Source organism: Trichosurus vulpecula, chromosome 7, assembly GCF_011100635.1.
Source record: "Trichosurus vulpecula isolate mTriVul1 chromosome 7, mTriVul1.pri, whole genome shotgun sequence".
Classification (NCBI taxonomy): domain Eukaryota; kingdom Metazoa; phylum Chordata; class Mammalia; order Diprotodontia; family Phalangeridae; genus Trichosurus; species Trichosurus vulpecula.
The window spans coordinates 260341761-260362952 of NC_050579.1; the positions used below are offsets into that span (position 1 = coordinate 260341761).

General features: G+C 44.4%; 1 protein-coding gene across 1 annotated transcript in view; it reads right to left on the reverse strand.

Moving 5' to 3' along the window:
* Nucleotides 1-6591: 6591 nt before the first annotated feature.
* Nucleotides 6592-21192, reverse strand: part of GUCY2D (guanylate cyclase 2D, retinal) — a 32823-nt gene continuing 18222 nt past the window's right edge. The window contains exons 7-18 of the mRNA XM_036768712.1: nt 16177-16257; nt 15471-15683; nt 15155-15311; nt 13114-13263; nt 12173-12321; nt 11296-11459; nt 9693-9885; nt 9226-9400; nt 8890-8988; nt 8590-8684; nt 7348-7433; nt 6592-6685 (exon numbers count right to left, since the gene is read on the reverse strand). Coding sequence (XP_036624607.1) covers nt 6592-6685; nt 7348-7433; nt 8590-8684; nt 8890-8988; nt 9226-9400; nt 9693-9885; nt 11296-11459; nt 12173-12321; nt 13114-13263; nt 15155-15311; nt 15471-15683; nt 16177-16257 — 1656 coding nt within the window. The remainder of the gene's footprint in view (nt 6686-7347; nt 7434-8589; nt 8685-8889; nt 8989-9225; nt 9401-9692; nt 9886-11295; nt 11460-12172; nt 12322-13113; nt 13264-15154; nt 15312-15470; nt 15684-16176; nt 16258-21192) is intronic.

The window sequence follows — 21192 nt, forward strand, 5'->3', positions numbered from 1 at the left end:
GCAAATTGTTGGTGACATCAAGCTCGGAGCAAATATAAAAGGAGATTTTGCAAAAGCAATAAAAAAAACCAAAAGTTGTATTTTTATCCCACATTTTTATTGAACTTACAAACCAGGGAGGTAAATACCAACTCAGCTAAAATTACTTTATATTGAATTAAAATGAAGTTTATTTTATTTTAATTAGCTCAATACCTCTTATCTCGAGTTTTTAAAAGATGTCATTGTTTTCGTTATAGACTATCATAGAGGAGGGGTCACAAGTTCAGGGACAGTAGCAGCTCAATACAACAAAACTCGATTTGCTGTGGTTTTTTCTATTGGAGGCTGGAGCTTTTTTAAATCGCCCCCCTGCCCACCCCTCTTAGAAGAATGAGCACTTTGATGCCTCTCTTGTATGTGCTTGCCAAGTATTACTTGTTATGCATCTTTGTTACCTGTGTATGTTTCTGTAGCCCAGCGCATCATATTCCCTGGCTGACTATAAGCCCTGTAAGTGCACGATTTCCTGGGTTTTGCATCTCACCTAAGCCCCAACACGGTGCACTGCACACAGCAGGTACATGATTCATGTTTGTTGAATTGAATGCAGAAAGACACAAGAAAATAAGCTGCTAGAGGAATTTAGCTAACAACACTACACACCACCAACAAAAGGAATTCCCTGAGTGTTAGGAAAGGGTTTGCCTTCAACGCCTTTAACCTGTGTTTTCCCTGTTCTATCAGCTAGCTTCAACTCTACAGCTGTGAAGAATGTCTGAAAGGCAAGAGGAGACCCAGAGCAGGCATACGTTGTATTCTTTAACCCTCAAATACCCTCCCAAGATCACAGGTCATAGAATTCTAGAGCCAGATGGAACTTTAAAGATCATCTAACCCAGGGCCTGTAGGCAACTAGGTGGCAAGGTGGATAGAGTGCTGGGCCTGGGGACTTATCTTCAAGAGTTCAAATGCCTCTTCAGACATTTACTAGCTGTGTGACCCTGTGGAAATCACTTCACCATGCCCTATTATATTGAACTGACAACCTTGCCTCCAGTCTTCCCCCTCTCCAATCCATTATAGCGGAAAGAATTGTGTGTTTGAAGTCAGAGAATTCGGGCTTGGATCATAACTTTGCTGCTCACTGGCTATGGGAGCTTTGGGGGATCCTTTGAGGATCACCAGCATGCATCCTTGTTCACTCTAAGACTTAGAGCTAGAATGCACTTGTCACTGCCTTGCTCAGAAGTTGCTAGTGGCTTCTCACTGACGACAGGATAAAATACAACGCTCCTTAGTCTGGTGTTTTAAGGCCTTCCACAACTGGACGATCTTTCCAGTCTTATTTCATACTATTTACTTTCATGTACTTTACTTTTCAAAATGAAGGACTCACTCTTTCCAAATTTAACTTAGCCCCTCCATCACGGAATATAGTCCTCCCCTATCTCTGATTGTTAAAGATTTTTCTTTCTTCAAGGCCTGACTCAATTGTTACCTCCTCCGTGGAGTCTTCCCTGGTCCTTCCAACTAAAAGTGATCTCTCCTTCCTCAAATCTTTACAAAGTACTTTCTATTTTTCTTGTGCCCGTATCACTCCTTACCTTGTAATATGCTCATTCAAATTCAACAAACATTGAATTTCTACTGTGTTTAAGGGACTATATACACATTTTGCATAATTAGACTGAAATCTCCTTGAGGCCAAGGACTGCTTCATTTTTTATATTTGTGTCCTAATTGCCCATTAGAGCTCCTTGTATGTTTTAATAAGAGTTTAACTGAATTAAATAATATCATATCCTGGGAGCTGCTGTTTAGAATGACCACCCCCATAGAGAATGAGGAGGCTCTAAAGCAGATAAGCAAGTAGGCGGTCCTGAATTTTACACCCTCTGGTTAAGAAGAAATTCACATAGAACATTCTGTTCCCCCAGCATCCTGGGTCATTATAGATTCACAGTAATTTCTCATTACGGACTCTTTTTTTTTTTCTAAAGCCCTGAATCAGCATCTTTGGGTGGCTTCATTAAATCCAAGCTGAATGTGTCATCAGGGCAACATGAAAGCCAGAAAGCAAATGTGACCTTAGGGGTCACAGAGAGGAAGAGTGTTCAGAATGGAGCAGGTGAGCATCTTGCCTTACTCTTCTCCAGTCAAACCAAGTCTCAAGTACTGTGGGACACCATTGTTTCGGAAGGACAATTATAGAAGAGGATGACCAAGAGGATGAGAGAGAGACCATCCACACTGGAACCAGCTGAAACAATTACAAATGTTTAGACAGGAGAAGAAAAGACTGGGGATTGGCAATGGGGGACATGAAAGTGGTCTTCAAATATATGTAGGTAGAAAAGAGATTAGGTTTTTTCTTCTTGTAACAGAGGGAGCAAAATGGGTAGAAATTTCAGAGAAGCAGATATTTAGTACAATGGCTTTCTACTAAAGGAAAAACTTTTTAACAAGTGAAGTCCAGTTACAGGATGGACTGCCTCGTGAGGGAGCAGATCCCTCTCACTAAAGGACTTTATTCAGAGGCTGTTGGTAACGTTGAAGAGGCAAATCCTACTCAGGTACAGGTTGGATTGTCCCTTCTGGCTCTGAGGTTTTATGTCCTTAGGCAGGTCAGCTTTGCCCATAAACTGAAATTTATGGTGCTCTGCGAGGGAGGTAGTGCAAGTATCATTATCCCCATTTCACAGTTGAGGAAACTGAGGCTCGGAGAGGTAAAGAGACTTGCCCAGGGTCACACAGCTAAGTAAGTGGCAGAGACGGAACATGAACTCACATTTCAGGATGCCCAGTCCTGTGCTCTTTGCTCACTGCCACACTGCCTCTCTCCCATGTGCAAAAGGACGGGTTTCTAAATAGCGGCTTAAGATATTCCCTAAAGTGTGCACTTAGGTATCTTTTAAGCCCTGAGTGACAAACCCAAACCCCTCACCACTCCCACCACATGTACACACACACACACACACACACACACACACACACACACACACAACACCCCACCACACACACCCCAAACACTTACCCTTCCCCCCACCCCCCCCACTGCCCAGCCCCCACCCAGGGTGTTGAAGGGAATCCGATTCAGTAGCTTATCCTTTATCTTTGGAAGGCAATGACCTCAGCACCTCTTGACACCCAGCAAGGTGAGAAGTAGAGGACTTTAGTCCCAGAATCCTCTGAGGTCATAGCACCTAATCCCATTACCTTCTGTAATTTGGCTTGGGCTCAAGTCCCAGGATCCCCGGGCGGGTGGATTATAGTGGGGGTGATAGTTGGAGGGAAGTAGAAGGCATTGAATCCCAGGATTCTCAGAGATCCCAAGGCTAGTGTAGCACGGGCTGATTGGCCTGTGATGGCCAGTCCTAGAAGTATGCTCAGATAGGGTCTGCCTGGTTTAGTTCAAGTGACCATGTGGATATTGAGGGGGAGTTGACTTCCAACCATCTAGGACTAAGAGGCTGGTGCTATGAAATGATTAAAGTCTTATAATGGAGAAGTCAGAAAAACGGATGACTCAGGGTTGCAGAGATGGGACTACATACCCTTCTTTTTCTTTTGTGGCTATAAGGAGATACCTTTGAATTATCTCTCAGGAGCTGGGTGGGGGAAGGGCTTCCCTGTCCCTTACCCTGCCAATGGTGGCTGTGAGCACATGGACACCACCACTGTCTCGTTCATATTTTCTTCCCTGATCAAGTGATAGAGCAGCAAATTTGAGATAGATATGCCCAGGCATTGACCTTGTGAGTATTGCAAAGTTTGGAGAGATTGCGGAGTGACACCTGACATCTTTGTCTCCTTTGGCACCTGAGCTGACATACTACTTGTCTGGAAAAAAAGGAAAGGAGTGGAATCTAAGTGGAGGGAACACTAAGATGTAGATCTGGGCCTTTCTGATGACTCGGGATGAGAAATGTGTAAATGGTATTTGGGATTTCCTCAAAAATGCAATCCAAGGAGAGCCAGCATGAGAATAGCAGTGGTTCTCATTTTGAGGAGCTGAGTAGATAACAGTTTCACATAAACATGGTGAAGAGCTCCCCACTGGCCTGAGCACCTAATAAATAAGGTGTGAGAATATGCATGAAATCTGTTGAATAACAATTTTCTCCAAATGTTAAATCAAGCTTGGAATGGTCCGTGGACACTTCTAGTGATCATTAAAGATGACAAAATAACATGAAGAATGTCTACAATTGGAGTCATTTTTCAAGATCAAGTTGTATATTATGACTTGTGTTCTTAGATCACTCATCATCACAATCACCACAATCATTGACGTGGCTGCAAGGCATGATTGCATGAATGAGGGAGGCCGCCCCACTCAGTTCCAGTTCAGTAGCCGCTGAGTCATCAGTTTTTCTGGCTGCATAGTCTAGCAGAAGACAGTTTATTTTCCCCAATCCGTGGCACCAGGCCTTGGTCCTGAATGGCCAGAAAATAGCTTTCCTCAAACAGGGATATGGTCTTAACGTGGTCAATTGGATTGCAACCAGGCAGGGAATATCTGAAGTCCATTCCATGGACTGGCACTCTCTTGGAGGTCCATCCATGCTACCCTTCCAAATCTCTGGGATCTTCTGATGCTTAAAGTTCCAAAGTCCTCAAATCATTTGGGGCTGTGGGTTCTGGTGTCCCAAAAGCCTCTTGAATCCCTGGGACCTCCCATGTCCCAGAACTGTTTGAAGCTGGAAGCTCAAAATATCCTCAGTTTGAATAGGCTCTGAGGCCCTTGGTGGCTAGTTGATCTGAAGCCCTAGAAATGTCTGCAGTTGGAGGAACCTTCAGAGTAGAAGGTTCTAGAGTTCCAGAAATCCAACATGGACCAATGTTCTAATGTCTCAGGATCAAGATCACAGAACCACAGAGAGTCAGAGGGTCAGAGTACAAAGGGGACCTTAAAAATTGTCCAGTCTGACTTTCTTATTTTATAGAGAAGGAAAATTACTTGTCAAAAGTCACAAAACAAACTTGTAGTCAGGTATTCTACAGTCTGAGAATCTTTTGGTTCTGGCATAAGGCATGCCTCTTCAATGACTCCAGGGAACCACGAGAATGTGTCATCCAGGAGCAGTACAAACCATATTCCTCCTGAGGGAGAGAGAGGGGGCGGAGAGAGAAAGACATTAGAAAGTAAACTAGGTGTGAAAGGAAGAACTGAGGAAACAGGTGGGGGTGGGGGGAGGGCTGCTAACATTGGAAACTTGCTCTCATCTGGTTTGAAGAGGAAACAAAGAAGAGGTGTTAGAAGTCTTCTGAACATGTACAGAGGTGAGAAAACTGGGGGATGGGGTGGGGGAGGGACTTTTAGAAGGGCGCATTGATTAAAATTAGGTGGATGAGGCGAAAAGAAAAGGAAGGGACTTTTAGAGGGGAGGGTAAAATAAGGAATAAGTGGATAAGAAGTGAAGAGAAGGGGGTTAGGGTGAAAAGAGAGCCTGAGAAGGAAAATAGTAAAAATAAGATGGAGGGAATTTCAAACATAGCAATTATAACTTTGAATGTTATCTGAATATTATTTTTAAAAGCTTGCACAGAATAATGAAGAGTGAAATGAGCAGAACCAAGAGAACATTGTGCACAGGAACAGCAATGTTGTTTTAAGAACAACTTTGAGACTTATATGAACTGATGCTGAGTGAAGTGAGCAGAACCAGGAGAACATCGTACACAGCAACAGCCACAGCGTGCAAGGACTGATCTGGATAGACTTAGCCTTCTCAGCGATGCAATGATGGAAGACAATTCCAAAGGACTCATGATGGAAAATGCCAACCACATCCAGAGAAAGAACTATGGAGTCTGAATGCAGAGCAAAGCAGACGATTTTCTTTTTGTTTGCTTGTTTGTTGCTTTTCTTTCTCATGGTTTCTCCCATTCACTATAGTTCCTCTATACAACATGACTAATGTGAAAATATATTTAATAGAAATGTATATATGGAGCCTATATCAGATTGTAGGCTCTCTTGGGGAGGGGCGGGAGAGGGAGGGAGAGAAAATTTAAAACTTATGGAAGTGAATGTTGAAAACTAAAAATAAATAAACTAAAAAAAACCAACAACTGAGCGAATTAGTCATTTTGACTATTATAAATACCCAAATTAACTATAAAGGACATATGAAGAAAGATGCTATCTGCATCTAGAGAAAGAACTGATAAGTAGAAGTATGTATAAGAATAATTTTACATATATATGTATATGTGTGTGCATATATATATATATACATATGTATATATATACCTATTTGTGTCTAGTAAGATGGGGGCAGAGAAAAAAAGAAATTTACATAATTTTTTGTTGTATATTTGAAAGGAATACAAATTGCGCATAGAGTTGCAGCTTCATGTGCAATCATCTTTTTTATCGTACTATGTTATGGAAATGCTTGTTTTATTCCATAAATTAAAAATAAAATTAAAAAAATAAAGTAATGGGAAAGGCCATCAAGTGGTGTCATAGAGGAGCAGTCATGAAATGGATTCCAGGGGTCCACAAAGGAGGCATTTGTGGAGAGGACTCAGAGCAGGGGATATCATGGAGGGAGAATCGTGGGGTTTAGGAAGCGGGGGTCACCTGTTCTTGGGGTCACAGCCTCATTTTCCCAGTAATTGCCCTGGGCGCGCCTTCTCCAGCTTCCTCCTTCTCTCTTCAGGGATCTCTTGCAAACTAATGCCATGGCTGCTGGCCCTAGGGAATTAAAACAACAACCATGACAGTAATAATACCTTACATCCATAGAGGACTTTATACTTTTAAAATTCTTATTACATTAAATTGAATTAATTATATATAATAATTAAATTACTATAAATACATGAAAATACTATGAAATTATACTTTAAAACTGATTTTTTATTTTTTACTTTATGCTTTCTAAACATCTTCACATCTACTATCTCTTTTGCTTCTCATGACAAATTATCATCTCCATTTTACAGATGGTGAAATTGAGAGAGAGAAAAACGGTTGGTCCAAGGTCACAACTTAGATTCAAACCCAGATCTCCTGACTCCCAGCCCAGTGGTTGGGGTAGAGGAGAAACACAGGTGTCAAAAGCTATAGGGAGGCAGAAATGGGGTGGAGCAGAGGGAACAGGGAGAACAAAGGCAGCAGCCTCGGTCCATAGGATCACAGGATTTAAAGCAGAAAGGGGCCCTGAAAGATGGTCTAGTTCCTTTATTTTCCAACACTTATGCTCAGGGACCTCTACGAGAGATGTAGAGAAATTGGAGAGGATGGTAACAGTGATAGGAGACTATCAAATCCTCCCTCTAGCTTTTGCACTTCCGATCCTGACATCTCTGTGGGTCCCAACCCCACCACCCTTCCCGGGGTCCAAGCCCACTCACCCTGGCTGCAGGTCAGGAGGGGTAGGAATAGGTTTGTTAAACCCTTTTCTCCCCACGAGCCAGTAGGTATTCTCTACGCCTTTTCCCTGTGGGGAGAAATGTGGGAAGGCAATCCCAGGTCTGGGATTAGGACAACAGTGAAAAGAGGCTGAATGTGTGGAGGAAGTTCAAAGTCAGTAGGAAAAGCACTGGAGAGTCATAGCTAAGGAGGAGTCTGAGACCAGGGGGCAAGGCTAACCCAGGGACCAATGGGGGTATCTTCTTGGAACAAAGACTGGAGATGACTTTACATTATTAGTCTAGGGCTGGGGTGGGGAACCTGCAGTCTCGAGGCCACATGTGGCCCTCTAGGTCCTCAAATGCGGCCCTTTAACCAACTCCAAACTTCACAGATCCCTAAGGGATTTGGATTCGGTCAAAGGGCCACACTTGAGGACCTAGAGGTCCACATGTGGCCTTAAGGCCTCAGGTTCCCCACCCCTGGTCTTTGGTGCGAGAGGTGTTGGGGGAGAGGGGAGGGAGAGCAAGAGTGGCCTGGCATCCTGGGGAATGAACCTGTTCCAGCCAAGGGATAGGAAGAAAGATGGATATTTACTGAGTGTACTAGGGAAAAAGTTAGAAAGATTGCAATGGAAACTATACTGTCTGATATATTTGCAAATACTCCATGAAATATTTAGGCATCTTTAAAAGTTAGGACACAGTCTGCATAGTATGACTAATCTGGAGGCAGGTTAACTTACATTTTTTTTTAAAAAATGGTTTTCATTTGGAGGCTTATTCTTTCACCAGAGTTTTAAAAAATAAAAGAATATTGTTTGCTTTTCTGGGGAGAGAGAGAGGAGAACACGAACACTAGGGAATATGTAGCAGTGAGGCCAAAGGTTTTCCAAGGAGACAGGCCTATTACGGGGGTGATTCTATAGTAGGAGAAGGGAAAAAGCGTTTATTAAGCACCTGTTACATACCAGGCAATGTGCTAAGCACTTTACAAATATTATCTAATTTAATCCTTGCAGCCTGGAAAGTGGGTGCTGTCACCCCCATTTTATACTAGAGGAAGCAAGCGGATAGAGGATAAGTAGTTTGTCCAAGGTCACACGACTAGTGCACAATGCCTGGTACATAGTAAATGCTATGTAAACGTTAGCGATGATGATGAGGCAAGATTTGAACTCGGAGCTTCCTGACCAAGTCCAACGCTCTCCACTATGCCACTACTTGCTTTCTAGAAGGCATTACCTTGAGTTCTGTTCTGCCTCTGACTTCTACCTGGAAGCCCTCATTCAAACCCTGCAGAATCTTCACCGTGCTCAGGTTCACATGGATTCGGTAGGCTGAGGGGAAAGCGGATCGATGATTCAGAATACACTCCAAAATCTCTAACCCCAAACTCCTCCCAGGCACCCCATCATTGCCTGCCTCCCCCAAAGCTAGTTTTTTGACACTTCTAATTCTACCCCTGCCCCGCCTACAGCAAACCCTCCTTATTTTTCTTCCCACCCCCAACACATCCAAACCTCCACCCTGGCCCCAGCTCACGTAGCCCTGTGGACTCCATCCGAGAGGCCGTATTGACAGTATCTCCAAAGAGGCAGTAACGAGGCATGGTGAGGCCCACCACTCCAGCCACACATGGGCCTGATTATAGACACAGGGTGGCACAGGGTCGTAGAGACCCACAGAGACATGGAGCAGAGAGAGAACAGAGGATGTGTTGTTGGAAAACAGAGCCAGTGCATTTGAAGGGGTTTGGGGAGAGCCTAGGGTAGAAAGCTTATCCCTGGTGTGGAGTCCAACAGGGCAGTTTGAGAAGCCCTGGAGAGGAAAAGAGCTCATCGGCAATGGGTGGGAGTTCTTGGTAAGTGGAGTGATTACCAGAATGCAGGCCTATGCGAATGCGTACAGGAACCTCGGGCATATGGCGCATGCGGAAGGAGCCCACAGAGCTGAGGATATCCAGTGACATGTTGGCAATCTCTGCTGCATGCCTCTGCCCATTCCGTTTGGGTAACCCTGAAGCTACCATGTAGGCATCACCAATTGTCTCCACCTTTGGGGACCAAGACATCCAACAATGAGCTATCCCCAACTCCCTGCCTAGTGGCTGATTGCCATAGAATCTTCCATCCTATTCTGGCTTCTTCCCTTTCCATAGATCCTTCCAGGCCCAAATAGTCAATATTGGTCCCACTCCCCTGCTTAAGCCAAAGTTCTCACTCTCACCCCTCTTCCCCCTGCCCTGCAACTGCTATGGCATCACAAAGAATACTGGCTCTCCCGAGTAGGTGGCACCCCTCTGATCCTCTTCTCTAACTCCATCTCTCCCCCTCCGTGTCACTGACCTTGTAGACATCGTGGGAGCCAATGATGGCATCAAAAAGCGTGTAAAGATCATTGAGCAGATCAACGACCTCAATGGGCTCGCTCATGGCTGAGATGGTAGTGAAGCCGACGATGTCACTGAAGTACAGAGTGACCTCCTCAAAATACTCAGGCTCCACCGGGATCCCTAGCTTCAGAGCCTCAGCCACAGACCTGGGGGAGAGAGCACAGTGAGTACAGAGCTGGAGGGGTCCATTCGGCAAACACCAGGCAACATCTTCTACACAGAGTCTGCAGATGGTGAGTGCTGGGGAAAATGGCTCCTGCTCTCAAAGGGCTCACCACGAGAGCAGGGTGAGACATGGGGTTATACAGAGTGCTGTGGGAGTTCAGAAGAGTCAGAGATCATCCCTAGCTGGGAGGATCAAGGAATGCTTCAGGGAGGAGGTGGCATTTGAGCTGGGTCTCAGGGAGCACCGGTCAGTCACAGGAAACAGCAGGAGGAGAGAGGTGGGATATGTTTAAGGACCAGCAGCTAGTCTAGTTTGGCTGTGGAAGAGGGAACTATATACAACTTATCTCTGTGTGGGATGGTTAGGGCAGGGTGTACCTGCATCTAGGACCTCAGTCATCTCCACGGGAGAGGACAATAAGAAAAAGGAAGAAGTTGGACTAAATTATCTCCAAGCTGCCTTCTAGTGCAAGATATTCTATGGTTCAAAGAGAGCTACATGCCCAAGGGGTGATCCATTCTCAAGGACTTGACCACTGACTTGAGGTGAGGAATGTAGATAGGGTCCCTGTCCTCAAAATCTGGGCCCCTGTCCTGGCAAAGAGCACACAGGGCAAGGCAGAGGGCACGTGATGGGTCGGTGAGAATCCCATTGTAATTTCCACAGTTAGAAGGGATTTTAGGTCATCTGATCTTACGCCGTCATTTTATAGATGAAGAAAGTGAGACCCAAGAAAGTGATGTGGCTTGCCCAACATGCCACAGGTAGCAAGTGCAGGTGGAGCTAGGATTTGAACTCAGGTCTTTTAATTTCCATATCTAGAGCACTTTCTATAGCATTACTGATGCTCAGATAAGCGAGCCGTAACTCATCCCACTTACCCATGTTCCCATCACTTCCTCGGATGCTTGTGATTAGCCATCCTCCATTTATTCAAAGCTCCCTGCCTCTCACCATGCTTATACAGCTAGGTCCCAATTAGTGCCACTAATGAATCTTGTGGCATGTTCCCATTATTTGAATTCGTACTGCACATTTCCACTGGGCAGGAACCAATGACCATATTTTATATAATTATAACTTTGAATAACCCAAATTTAAATACATGCTACCACTTCATGGGATTCATTATTTGCATTAATCGGGATCCAACAGTATAGCTGATGGTTCTCAGAGAGACCCCTAGTTGGAGGAATTATCTATATGGATTCTAGAGAGGTTCCAAGGTCGAATCTGGTCTACTTGATCCTGGTGCTTTGGTAACAGGCCACAGGCCTGCAGTTCATGCTCACCCGTCTCTCATACCTTGTCCTTGCCATGTTCTTTGGCATGTCTTCTCAGGCTTGTCCATCCTCCCTCCCCACTAGAGCATCCCCACAGAGCCACTCACGGGGGCAGCATCTGAGTGAGCAGTTTGTCTGTCTTCTGTTTCTCAAGCTCTAACTCCTCTGTCCGTTCTCGAATCAGGTCCTCCAGGTTGCTGGAATATTGTTCCAGCATCCGAAGCATGGAATCGATGATGTTTGTCTTCCGGCCCTTGTTGATGTTCTTGAACTTAAGGGTGGAAGGGAGGGAAGAGGGGCTCTTAAGAACTCTGTCTCACAACAATGCAAGGGCTGCAGCCCTAATCCTCTCCCAGTCTCAAGCTCCTTGTCTCACCGCAGCAGCCTCTACTCCAACAAGGATGCTTCTCCCTTCTTCCTTTCCCTAGCAGTTTAACCAGTCAAGTTGGACCTTCCTTCTCTCTCCTATCAGTTCCCGTTCTCACAGACAGAATCCCTCATGTCTACCAGCTTTGAGACTAGCCAGGGTAAGGCATTTGTTTGAGAATGGTGCTCTCCTCCACCTTCATTATTTGTGTTACTGTTTGCTGATGGCTTTCAGCTGTGACTACAACGCATGTAATATAAAATAAGTACCTATGGGCACAGAGAATACAATTTTCTGCCATTAAAAATATGTGCACTTACAAAAAGGGATATTAAAAAGTGTCCCCTGTTGTTTCACCCATGTGTTGTGCCTTAGGCAGCTGCCTACCTTGCCTAACCTATCCACCCCTAGTCTTGGTTCTGCTCTCACTCTCTGGGCCTCCCCCTGAGGGACTAGGTGTGTGCTGCATACCAGCTAAAGGTACCCCGCCACCACCTACCCTAATGTCTCCCTCACCCCCCAATCATTGGCTGAGTGTAAGATTACGCTAATCCTTGGCTATGGGGTAAGAGGCTACTCTGCTCCTATATATTCCTGGGGCCCCCCCAGTCCCTGACCAGATCAAAGGTTGTGTCCACGGTGGGCCTTAGGTCTGGCTGCTCTGCCCAGCACTGCTTCATGAGCTGGATACACTCCATAGGGGCCTGGTCTATGGACACTGAGGGCCGGCACATTGGTGGAGGACTCTGCACTTTTTGGACAATCTCTGTGGGGAAAGAGAGCATAGTGTCCAGAATCTAAGCACCAGTCCAAAATCAACCCTGATCCCAGCTCATCTAAGAATGAAAGTATGCATGAGAAAAGGCTGGGGAGAGTGGTAGAGAAGGGAGTATGGTGTTAAGGGAAATGAGCTTTTGGGATCCACTGAAAAGAGATTGAGATAGGAGGTTGGGGGCCTAGTGAGGGAGGCTGGAAGGCTGGTAGCAAAGGACCAATGGATGTTATAAGGCTAGGAGCTAGAGGTTCTGGGGGGGACTTCTTTGTAGATGTGCATGTTGTGTGTGAGGACCCTAAGGACACTGTGCCATTTTGGCTTTGGAGGTTTAGCCAAGGATAGGCCCAGATGCTTAGGTGTGCCAGCTGAGGCTGGTAATTCCCAACACCCCCAGTATCTCTAAGATAGCCTGCCCCCAACCAGAAGTGAGGATGACATTTTAACTTTGCCCCATGGAGATCCTCTACCCCACCCCAGCAATCCAAGGAGGCACAGCTCCCCCTAAAAGTTCCCAAATAGTGTGGTAGGCTCCAATGTGAGGAAGAGGGTCTCAGAAAGGGTGAGAAAGTGGGGCCTGAAGATTTGAAAAGGCTTATTGGGTTAGGGGTAGTGTCCATGCCTTTGGGGATGAGTTCCCAGGTTAGTATCGCTGGGAGTAAAGAAAGGTCAAAGTGAGTGCCCAATTGGACCCCAGGACTGGGAGAGTCCCTGTGTAAGTGAAAAGGTCTTCCTGCTGACTTCCTCCCCAAAGAACAAGCCCCAAATGGAGGTCGGGGGAGATACCCTCAGGGGTCAGCTCCAACATGGCATAAGGCTCACAGCGGCATACTACTTCTTGCATGATGATGCCCAGGCTGAACACATCTCCCTGCAGAGTCCCCTGTCGTTCCAAAGCCTCGTTCCTCAGGAGTTCGGGAGCTGTCCACAAGCGGTCTTAGTGGAAGGGAGAAGGGGGTCACAGGATAGGGAGGTAAAGGAAAACTCTTAATATGTAGTATTGAGGGCCAAAGCCAGGATCCCATGATATTACTCCTCACTTCTCCCCAACTCACTAACCATCCCAGGTCCCATGATTGGTTTCTATTACTATTAGGAGACTTGTTTCCCATAGAATCAGAGGGTTGGAGCTGGAAGAGACCTCAGAGATTATCAGGTCCAACGTCCTGATTCTCCAGAGTTAGAAACTGAAGCCAAGTCATAGATGTTTCATTGCTGAGTTGAAACTAAAGGTTGTTTCAGTGTTCTTTACACCAAAACTCTGCAACAGCCTCTTCCCCTGGAGGGGAGTTCTCACTCCCTCAGACATAGACAATAAGATGTCAGAAAAAGGGAACTTAAAGATTATCCGTTCCAAGTGTCTCATTTTACCTTCCCAAAGATTTCCTCATCCAAAAAAAAGAAAGGAGTAGAGGGGGAAATGGGTAGATTGGGTGGTCCCTAAGGTCATTTTTGCCTAGATGGCACACCAGCCCCTTATTCTCAACATGTCAAAAACCGAACTTATCGTCTTATCTCCTTCTCAAGGAAGCCTTCCATGGCCCCAAAGTGGGCAACGACCCTTTTACCCTCAGGCTTCAGACATGACTTTTTTTTTGCACCTGAGGGATATGCTTAGCTTGTATTAGTATTGTATTGTAGTTGTCTATGGATCCCATATACTTCCCGACTGTAGATTCCATCATGGCAAGTATTGTCTCTAAATTCTATCTCCTCCCTAGAGAAAGTGTTGTGTGATGGCCAGAAGCTGCCCTTAGTGCCAAGTAGACCTGGGTTCTTCAAGTCCTACAATACAAACTATGTGCCTACCATCAAGTCCTTTAACAAGCAATTCTCTGAAAGGTTACATTACAAAAGAGTTTGCAGGTCAGCATCAGTGGAGGGAGATTCTACACTGAGACTTTCAACCCCACATATCAATCAAATCACAGATCTGGACCAAAAGATATACGTTGTTTCTCCCCACGTCTAGCATTGACTGATGTCTGCACTCTATGATAGACACTCAATTTGCTGAATTGAATTGAACTCTATCTCTGCTCAGCCAGATTAGTTAGTTCCCCTTCCCAACTATGACTTTAATGTCAGAGTTACTACTGCTCTCATTGGCACAGAGATGGAAACTAATTTGCCTGAGATTGGTCAGTGGCAGAGCTAGGAATAGGACCCAGATCTCCTGACTTCCAACTAGCCAGGGTTTTCACCTTTGCTTTCTGCAGATTGATAAGGGGAAGCACAGTACCCCCTTTTCCTAAACTACTCTGGGACTAAGCTCACCTTTACTGTTGCTCCCAGGACTAATCATTAGAAACTCTGGGGACTTCTCACTTTCCAGTTAGGCTCTGTGGAGATTTGGAGATGGGGGAGATGAATTCCTACCCTGGACCTAGGGGACTGAGGGAAGGTCCTTTAAAGTAAGGGCACATTGAGTGGGCCTCTCTGGTTGTGGTCTTGGGGTATCCAAAAGGATGTTCAGTGACAAGGACACATTATAGTTTCAGAACTGGTAGGGAACTTAAAGATTATTCAATTTGATTTCTTTAATTTACACATGAGGAAACTGAGATCCAGAAAGGGAAATTGACTTGTCCAGTGCAGTAAATAGCAGAACTGAGATTCAAACCCAGACCTTTAGAGTCTAATTCCAGGGCTCCTTCCAATAAATCATTTCTGTGGGATAACTATGAACTATACCTTGGAAGAGATAAGGTCATGAGAAAGAGTGACGAAAAACAGAGTTGGAGGCAAATAAAAGGTTCCTGGGGGAAAGGAGAAGGGGAATTGTTATGGAACAAGGAATATGGGGACGTTTGGGAAAGGCCTGTACCCTCAGCTTGGGGTGGCTCCAAGGACACTCTCTGAGCCTCCAGCAACCGCCCATGACCATGATCTGTAATCTTGAGCACGAATCTCCCATCCACCACACAGTTCCGGGACTTGAGTCTCCCGTGGGCAACCCCACGATGGTGCAAATAGCGTATGCCCTTAGAAGCAGCAAACGTTAGAGGTTCACTGAGAGTGGGGTGGATATACCATAGCCCCTAGTTCCCAACTCCGGGATCACCACTGCCCCACTGTTCTGGTTTTCCTTAGGTCCCTTGCTCTGCCTCCTCCCAGGACACCTCTCCTTCTCACTCCCATACCTTAATGAGATCAAGCAGGAGGGAGGATTTGAACATCCAGTCAAGTTTCATATCCCTCTGAGTGAGCAGATCTTGGAGGGATCCTCGAGCACAGTACTCAGAGACCACAGCTAGGATGCCCCCTCCTGGCCCTCCTGATCCAGCCCCTTCCATATTCCCAGCCAGGAAAAGCCCCACATAGAGAGCTACATTCTCATGGCGGAGCTCCCGTAGCTATGAGATTTTGGAGTTGGAGAGAAAAAAGACAATTAGACTTCAGGGGGGATTTCCTGATTGGGGTGGGTGTGGGGAAGGGAGGATGAGGCTACCGAAGGACCTCCTGCCTTAGAGAAAGGGAAAAACGGTGAGAGATGTGTGGGAAGCCTCTCACTACCGATTTCTTTTCCAAAGAGAGAAAGCTTTCTGTGAAAGAAAGTCCTGAAGAGAGGGGAAGGAGGAAGAAGGACCCTCAGGATGCTCTTGGGTTTGTGGGGGGAAGGGCAAGAAAAGGGAGGCTTGGGACAGAGGGTGAAGGGCAGAACACTTTCCTACCTTCTAATCTTGGGTTTTGCTAATTCAACAAAAGATGTTGTGTTATTAGACAGCTAAACTATTTTACTAGATTGTGAAGTCCTTCAGGGTACAGGGCATTCATTTATTCATTAGTTTATTCATTGATGCCTTGGAAACATTGAATCTCTCTCCTACTTCCCTAACCTTTCCTCACCTTGGAGAAGGCCATCTTGGTTGCAGGACGAATTTCAGTATGTTGATCACCTGGAAATTTCTTCAGCCAAACCCAGTCTCCCTGGAGCAGAGGGAGTGGAGAAGAGGAAATCAGTATTTAAGCAGGACCACCCTGCCCCCAAAGGACAGAGATGCAAAACTTCCACATTTTTCCTTGGAATCTCTTTAATTTTTTCCTTTTTTTTTTTCAATGAATGAAAATATGTTTTCTCTCCCCCTTCTCTCCTTGTAACAAATATGCAGAGTTAAGCAAAAAAAAAAAAAATCCCTCATTGGCCAAGTCCAAAAATGCACGTCTTGTTCTGTGTTTTAAGTCTATCACCTTTGTGTCAGGAGAGGGGTAGCAGTACGAGGAAGATTTGTCCTCTGAAAACAAGGTTACTCATTGCAATGACTGGAGTTCTTTATGTCTTTCAAAGAGGTTTGTCTTTACAATATTGTTATTGTAGAAATTATTCTCCTGGTTCTGCTCATTTCGGCTGCACTATTTTGCACAAATCTTCCCAGACTTTTCTGAAACTGTCCCTTTCATCATTTCTTATGGACAACAGTATTCCATGATGTCACTGTTATTCTCGTCCAGTAGTGTCTGACGCTTCTTGGCAAAGATACTGGAGTGATTTGTCATTTCCTTCTCCAGCTCTTTTGCAGATGAGGAACTGAGGCAAACAGGGTTAAGTGACTTGCCCAGGATTTGAACTCAGGAAGATGAGTCCTCCTGTCTCCAGACCTGTCACTCTATCCACTGCGCCACCTAGCTGTTTATTTAATAATAGGAATTAATAATATGAAGATCCTCCTATTATCTTCTGGGACTCCATATCTAGCATTCTGTTTTACAACCAACTGACTTGGCTAGAACATATTCATTCCACAAGTTACTGGGAATTGGATTCAATACGTCATTGTGGCAATCACCATCATGATTCTCACATCATTATCATCTGTGGGCCACTTAATTATTAGTGGGTTATCAATCACTGCCAGTCTAGAGGCAGCCTGGAAGAAGACAGCTCTGTGCTCGGAGTCTCTGACACTGCCCGTCACTTAACGTTTATAGTTCACCATAATCATCACCTGAATGTATCATCGTCATTATCCGGTGCTCATTACTATACCAGAAAGAACTCTGAAGGAGTTCTAGACCCAGATTCTGATCCTGACTATGCCACTGATGAGCTCTGTGACCATGTCTAAGCCACGGCCCCTCTCATCAGCCACACCCTCTGAAAAATGAGAGATTGAAACTAGATGACTCCTCATTCTGTGGTGCTATTCTGAGCTTCCCCTACCTCCTTCTATCCTCAGCCCTCTGCCTTCTCTCTATGCTCTCTCCCTTTGCAATCCCACCCTTTCCTGCAACTTCATTAAATCATTCCTTCTGCGTCGATAACTCCCAGATCTATATGTCTAGCTACTGAGATATACTACGGTATAGAGGGAAGAATGGCACCTAGGTGGTGTGGTGGATCAAGTAACAGGCCTGGAGGCAGAAAGACCCATCTTCCTGAGTTCAAATCTGGCCTCACACATTTACTGGCTGTGTGCCCCTGGCAAGCCTTGTTTGCCTCTGTTTCCTCATCTGTAAAATGAGCTGGAGAAGGAAAGGGCAAACCACTCTAGTGTCTTTGCCAAGGAAACCCCAAGTGGGGTCAAAAGGAGTCAGAAGTGACTGAAACCACTGAACAACAAAAGGGGGAAGAATGCCAGATTTGGAATCAGAGAATCTAAGGTTGAATCCTGGCTTTGCCACTTCATACCTTTAGTCATACCTTTGACCTCTCTGGGTCTTAGTTTATTCATCAAAAAAGTTAGGGGGTTGGACCCCTTTGCTCCCTCCTGATGGAAGGAGGGAAAGGAGGAGCAGTCAGTGGGACTAAACATCAAAATTGTGTCTTTCCTAAAACTTCTAGGCTATTATTGGCGATCAGAGTCTGAGGACAAAGCCTCATGAAAGTTATTCTGTTACATACTGATTTATTCCTCTTGTTGATTCTGTATCTATGGGTTAAAACTCTATGCAGAAAAACCCAAGTAGGGGGAAAGGGAGGAAAACTAAGGTTCCTTTCAGCCTTTGTTATATGATCCTGTGAGCGCCACATGGATGTCCTGCAGGCACTTCTAACTTAAAACTGAGCTCATCAGCGTCTTCAACTTCCCCTTCCCCCCTTGTAAAACAGAACTTTCCTCTCTTTCCATTTCTGTGCAATTCTAAAATATCAACAAATTATCATTGAGTCTTCTCTTCTCTTTCATGGACTTAGAGACAGAAAGATTTGGATTTAAATCCTGCCTGTGTTATTGATTGGGTCACCATGGGGAAATCTCTTAATATCTCTGAATTTCTGTTTCCTCATCTGTAAAATAATACTTGTAGTAGCAACCTCACAAGGCTGTTGTAAGATTCAAATTAAGTCATTCATGTAAAACACATTGCCCTGTATAAATGTTGTTTCCTAACCTGACAGACATTGACTGTGTGTCCCTCATCAGGTCATTTAATCTCTTAGGGGTCTAGGCAGATTTCTAAGGCTCTAAGTTGAAGAGGAGGTGCTGGCCTGCATTAGTAGGGGAAAATTCTTCATCTGGGAGTTCCCTACACTAACGAAATCGCAGGTCCAGCATCCATCCATATAAATATAATTTATTATTATCATCGTTATAGAAAAATTATTCTCATTGTGTTCAATGGAATTCAGATAGAAAAAATCCTGGGAAAAATCATTAAGCTCCAACATGGGAATTTGTTTTGCTTGATTATGCTTATTGTTACAAAGGTTTTGTTTTTCTTTTTATTTCTCTTCCTTTTTCCCTTAGTAGGTTGGGGGAGGTGGCAGGGAAAAAAATGGATGCTTGAAAATGGAAATAAAGTTTAATTACATTAAAGTCAGTATTCTACTGGTGTTCTTTTATATCTAATGTTCTGTGGACTATTGCACTGCTTTTTTAATTGCAACTAAAGAATTAACATGTAAGTTCATCTCTGTAGAATCGACAAAAGAATCCTTGGGACAACCCCAGTAATAGTCAGAATCACAGAGATGATATGTTCTTTAACCTGTTCCTATAGGATCTTTATTTCTTCAGCAAAGTCCCTGTATTTTGAAGGCTTTTCATTGCACACATTTTGGAAATATGAGTCTTCGGTATGACAACATCTTTGAAAATGTTTGCTCCTTGAGAACAGGGACTGTTTGCTCTTAAGATTTGATGGACTGATGTTAAGTCTGGGTAATGATGGGCAACAGTTCATCCTGTGACAACACTCCAGTTTCAGTATAGTATATTGATTGACCAATATTTTGGCCAAGAATATTTGTAGTAAAAGGGATTTGTTGTCTTGTAGTCTGCAAAAGACACTGAGCTTCTGGAACGTATAATTCTAATAACCAATTTGCTGTTGTTGTTTTCATTAGCACAATTATTATTACCAACGATAATCAGTGGTAGCTTCAGAATCAAGAAAATTGGGATTCAAGTCCTGCCTCTGAAATATAGAGGCCTTTAGACCAGTTGAGAGGCCTTGAGAGAGGCCTCTCAATACCCTGAACAACCAACTCTCTAATAATAGCTAGCGTTAATCCCACTTTACGGGTGGGGGAAGTGAGGTAACAGAGGGTAAGTGATTTGCCCAGGGTCACTCCAATAGTAATTGCCTGAGACTGAATTTGAATTCAGGTCTCCTTTTCTACAAGTCTAGCACTCTGTCCAGTGGGCCACCTCTAAGGCTGTAAGGTGCCAGAGCAGGTGCCAGAGTCAGAAGGAGTTTCTTCATCAGGAGTTCCCTATACTGGTCACAGATCTAGACAGAAAAAAATTTATTATACAATCAGTCACTATATATAGATGACCTGAACATGTATGGCACTTGTCCCTTAGCCATTTCATATCACATCTGGATTCGTGGAATGGCCCCTTAGCTGGTTTCTGGCAAGTGGCCATTCAACCTCATAAAAGTGGTTATATATTGTTGGGCCAGAGGGGTCTGTGTTAAAATATAAGATATTCTAAAGTCAATGAGGGCTAACATGAACACGCCAGTCTGTCGTGCAGTAGGACCCTGGGGTGCTACTATAGAGCAGCTCCTTTATAGAAAAGTTGGCCCATAAACTTAACCATGGTACAATGGAAAGAAACCAATGTGGATCTGTAGGTTCCAAGTTCAAATCCCAGTTCTGCTACCTACCACTTGTGTGACCCTGAGCAAATTACTTAATCTAAATCTCTGTTAGAGAATGACTAGATGACTTCTAGTTTGGAAGGAAGTTAATGGAAGTAAGGTTCCTTCCATTTTCAAATCTGCGATCGTGAATCATGAAAGGCAGCACTACCATGTGTCACATGGCTCAATGTCATCATGGCAACATGCCAGAATAATCCTGTATCTTCTTACTTTTATATAATTCAAAGTTAAAAAAAAATTAATAAATGAAAGGTTTGCTCTTGGTCAGGTAGAGTGCCAGGCTTGGAGTCAGGAAGACTATTCTTTGAATTCAAGTCTGACCTGACATTTACTAGCTGTGTGACCCTGGGCAAGTCACCTACCCCTGTTTGCTCTGGTTCCTCATCTGCAAAATGAACTGGAGAAGGAAATGGCAAACCACTCCATTATCTTTGCCAAGAAAACACCAAATGGGGTCACAAAGAGTCTGGAACAACTGAACAACAACGAACCACATGCGAGGATTGTGCTGACTTAGAATATCACATGTTAATGTTATCTACGTTCTGTTGTATTTTTATTTATTTTATTAACTATTTCTCAGTTACATTTTAATCTGGTTTTGCTCTCTCCTGGTTGTTGTAGGTTGCACACAGGCAGCTAACTGTGTGTTTGACACCTCTGTCCTAGGCAACTCTCTAATTGTAAGTACACACACATGGTTAGAGGGTTCCCTGTGCCACCGAAATCACAGACCTAGTCTCTTTCCCTGTCATTTATACTTTACTACTAACTGACTACACTTAAATGTGATGGAGTTTCCAACAACATATT